The sequence below is a fragment of the Nanorana parkeri genome, unplaced genomic scaffold, assembly GCF_000935625.1.
Source record: "Nanorana parkeri isolate BGI_ZX_2015 unplaced genomic scaffold, ASM93562v1 scaffold1649, whole genome shotgun sequence".
Lineage (NCBI taxonomy): Eukaryota > Metazoa > Chordata > Amphibia > Anura > Dicroglossidae > Nanorana > Nanorana parkeri.
The window spans coordinates 9744-13120 of record NW_017307917.1 but is presented as its reverse complement, the minus strand read 5'-3'; the positions used below and the strand labels follow the sequence as shown (position 1 = coordinate 13120).

General features: G+C 41.0%; 1 protein-coding gene across 1 annotated transcript in view; it reads left to right on the top strand.

Annotated features, from left to right (window-relative positions):
* Nucleotides 1–1212, top strand: part of LOC108799169 (adiponectin-like) — a 4792-nt gene extending 3580 nt beyond the window's left edge. Inside the window, exon 3 of the mRNA XM_018570984.1 lies at nt 694–1212. Within this exon, the coding sequence (XP_018426486.1) occupies nt 694–1193 (500 nt within the window). The 3' untranslated portion in view covers nt 1194–1212. The remainder of the gene's footprint in view (nt 1–693) is intronic.
* The last annotated feature ends 2165 nt before the right edge of the window (nt 1213–3377 follow it).

Below are 3377 nucleotides of genomic sequence, written 5' to 3'. Positions count from 1 at the left end.
TATTAGGGGGAGTACAAAGATGGCCACTGTACCAGTCTACATGCATTAACAGGGCAGTCTAGTATACCAAAATGGCCACTGGTGGCATACTGAGCATGCTCTGGCAGCAGGACCACCACAGCAGTGCCTGTGTGCTTAAGGAACCGCTAGGGAGTGTGGGCAGAAAAAGACAAATTTTGTGAAGCAGAGCTAGCAGTGGGGAAGGGGGGGGAAACAAACAAATGTTTCACACAAAAACAATTTGTGCGACACCACGTGCCAGTGTGGGCGCCTAACACAGAATCCAGTGCCCAAAGCAAGCAACACTGTAGGCAGGCCCCACATCTTCTGTCCAGTGGGGTCTGGGTATGGTCCCTGAAGCTGCTGCCATAAGGCACCAATCCGGAAGTTGCGAGGTTGCCTCATGTGAGCAGCAGCCACAAAGATCTTCAAGAAGAAACGCAGAAAAAAGGTAACTAAACTACCAGACAACTCCCTTAGTAGTGAGGAGACATCCACCACATAAGGACACTTGCAAAATAACTGGGGATTTCCTGGAGTGGGGGTTATATGATGGCCCTCACAACTCTGGCCAGTGTCCAATCCCCTGATGATACCACCATATTACCCATACTGCCTGTATTCTGTATTTTACAATCAAGAAAGTACCAGATGCTTTTCAGAAGATGTTTTTGTCCATTTATTTCCTACCAGGTAAACCAGGAGAACAAGGTCCACATGGCCCCCCAGGGAAAATGGGTCCTCCAGGAGCGACTGGTTTGATAGGTTTCCCTGGTGCTCCAGGACTCAAAGGTCAACCTGGATCATGTCCCAGCAGAAATGCTTTTCACGTCGGACTAAAAACATCTAATCCAAGTGGTGGCACTCCCATTAAGTTTCAGAAAGTATTTTACAATGAGAATGATGTCTACAATGTAGAAACTGGAATTTTAACCTCTCCGGTAGACGGTGTATATTATCTAACCTACCACATCACAGTGTATGGTAAAAATGTACATCTTACACTAAAACATAACAGTCAGAATGTGCAATACATGTATAGTGTGTATAGTTCAGGCACTCAGCAAGCTTCCGGTGCCTCTATTCTAGTCATGAAAAAAGGAGATAAGGCTTGGCTAGAGGTCTATCAGGAAAAAAATGGTCTCTATGCTGATTCAGATGATGACACCACATTTTCAGGATTTATGATTTGATTATAAGCAATTACTTTTATGGAGAGCTCAATAAAATAATCACGGAATTAGCAAAATAAATCCCATAAATTTGAAGAGGAACTCCAAGGAGTGTTTTTTCTTAACTCATATCTTTAAATCCGGCAGTTTGAGGGACCCTATATGCTTGTTTTGTGTGTTTTGCATTAAGACATCTCATTCATTTTGAATGGGCTGTCAACTCAACTTAACCCTTTCGATGCCAGGCCCTGCACTCCACTTTTAACCTCAGCTGGCCAGACCATTTTTGCACTTTTAACTTTTTTTTTTTATTATTAACTGCAGCTTTCAGAGTGTAAAAGACCCCACAAACCATACATTTTGTGAAAGCACAGGACAAGTAGAAATAAAAGATGGTTGTGCAAATATTTATCAAATCAATATTTTCAATAAACATACACTAAAATAATTATCAGTGCACACAGAAAAAAACATAATTTGTAATATTCCTACAAAATATAAAAGGAAAAACTGTATTGAGTTAATAAATAACAAATATTTGTACATTTAAAATTGCGCCTTTTTTTGCTGAATTTAAAAAAATTAAGGTACACAAAACTGTGAATAAGCAAGGTATGCTAAAAATCTGAAAGCTGGCCTCACACCTATGTGTTACAGTAATCCTGATCTGCAGTGCTGTTTGTGTGCTGCATTGGTGTGTGTTGCGATAAAATGAGGCAGACATATATTTAATTGCAATGAAGTATATTACAACACACGGCAATGTGTCACAATGCTTTGTCATGTATTGTCACACACAGCTTAAAAGGAGAACTATGAGGTGAGTGCTTTTCACTCACCTCATAGTTCTAGCCGACCTGTTACAATGAAACTGTCACAGGTCGGCTCAGTAGATCGGGAAGTGAGCGAACACATAACGGCATCCCGTTACCCTAAGGAGAACTATGGGGAAAAGCCCTAACCCCATAGTTCTCCTTTAACTAATGTTATTTTAAAAAGGAAAAAAAGGGGGGGGGGGATATCAAGCATTGCAATGTATTGCACCGCAGCACATGTGCATAAAACACACCACAATATGGTGCACGCTGTTGCATGTGTATGTTATGTGGTTGTGTTTTATTTATTTCTTAACCATTTTATTATTTTTTAATAATTTTTTATTTATTTATGTATTTTTTTTACTTTACTGTCAGGGAGCCTAAAGTCTAAACAAACCCCTGATATTTCCATTTTGAGTTAGAAAAAGTGTCTGGAGGGGAATTTATCAAAACTGGAGCAAACAGAATCTGGAGCAGTTGCCCATGGCAACCAATCAGCATCTCTCTTCAGTTTGCTCAGGGAAGATTTGAAACTGAGGGAGAGAAGCTGATTGGTTGTAGTGCAAATATGCTCCAGATTTTGTCTGCTCCAGTTTTGATAAATTCCCCCCATTGAGTTCTCAATCTCCTTCTCTGCAGCCTCAACACTTACTGAACAGGAAATGCTCAGTACAGCGTACCTCCTGTCCATTCACAAACTGAGGAGATATAGTAAGTTTACTATATCCCTAGTTATGAATGAACAGGAAGTGATGTATGCAGAGCTCCTCCTGTCCATTAATAAACTCTGGAGATAGTAAATGTTTATTATTTTCCCGGTCATGAAAAAACAGAAAGTGACATGTGGGCCTTGTATTTTGGGATGTTATTCTACATGACTAGCCCCCATTCAGGGTTTCTTAACTTTCCTTGTCCAGTTGCTTGTAGCATGGCTTGTGTAGTGTTTCTGACATTAGTGTTCCTCTTTGGCGCCTTCTTATGATCAAACCAGTTAACATCACCATTCTGCAACTACTTCAACCATCACCTTGTCCATTCAGTCACCGCCCTTGCGTTTGTTATGATCAACCAAGTGCGCTGCTGTGCTCCTGTTCTCTATGTATGACCCTGACTCTGGCTGTGTGATCTCCTGGTTCCTGACTCCGGCTCCGTTTCTGTTCATCCCGTTCTCAGTGTTCCCTGGCCTGGTTCGGGTGACTACTCACTTTGGTATCTGACTCCTGGCTTGGCACTGAAGAAGTCCTGGACTTTCTCCATTGTTTTTGCATTTATGTTTATTGTTGTTTTCAATCAATTCCTTTTACTTTTTTAAACCTGCACTTAAGTTTTGGTCTGGTTTCTCGGTTCCCTAACAAATGGACAGCCCTGCAATCCAACACACATAGTA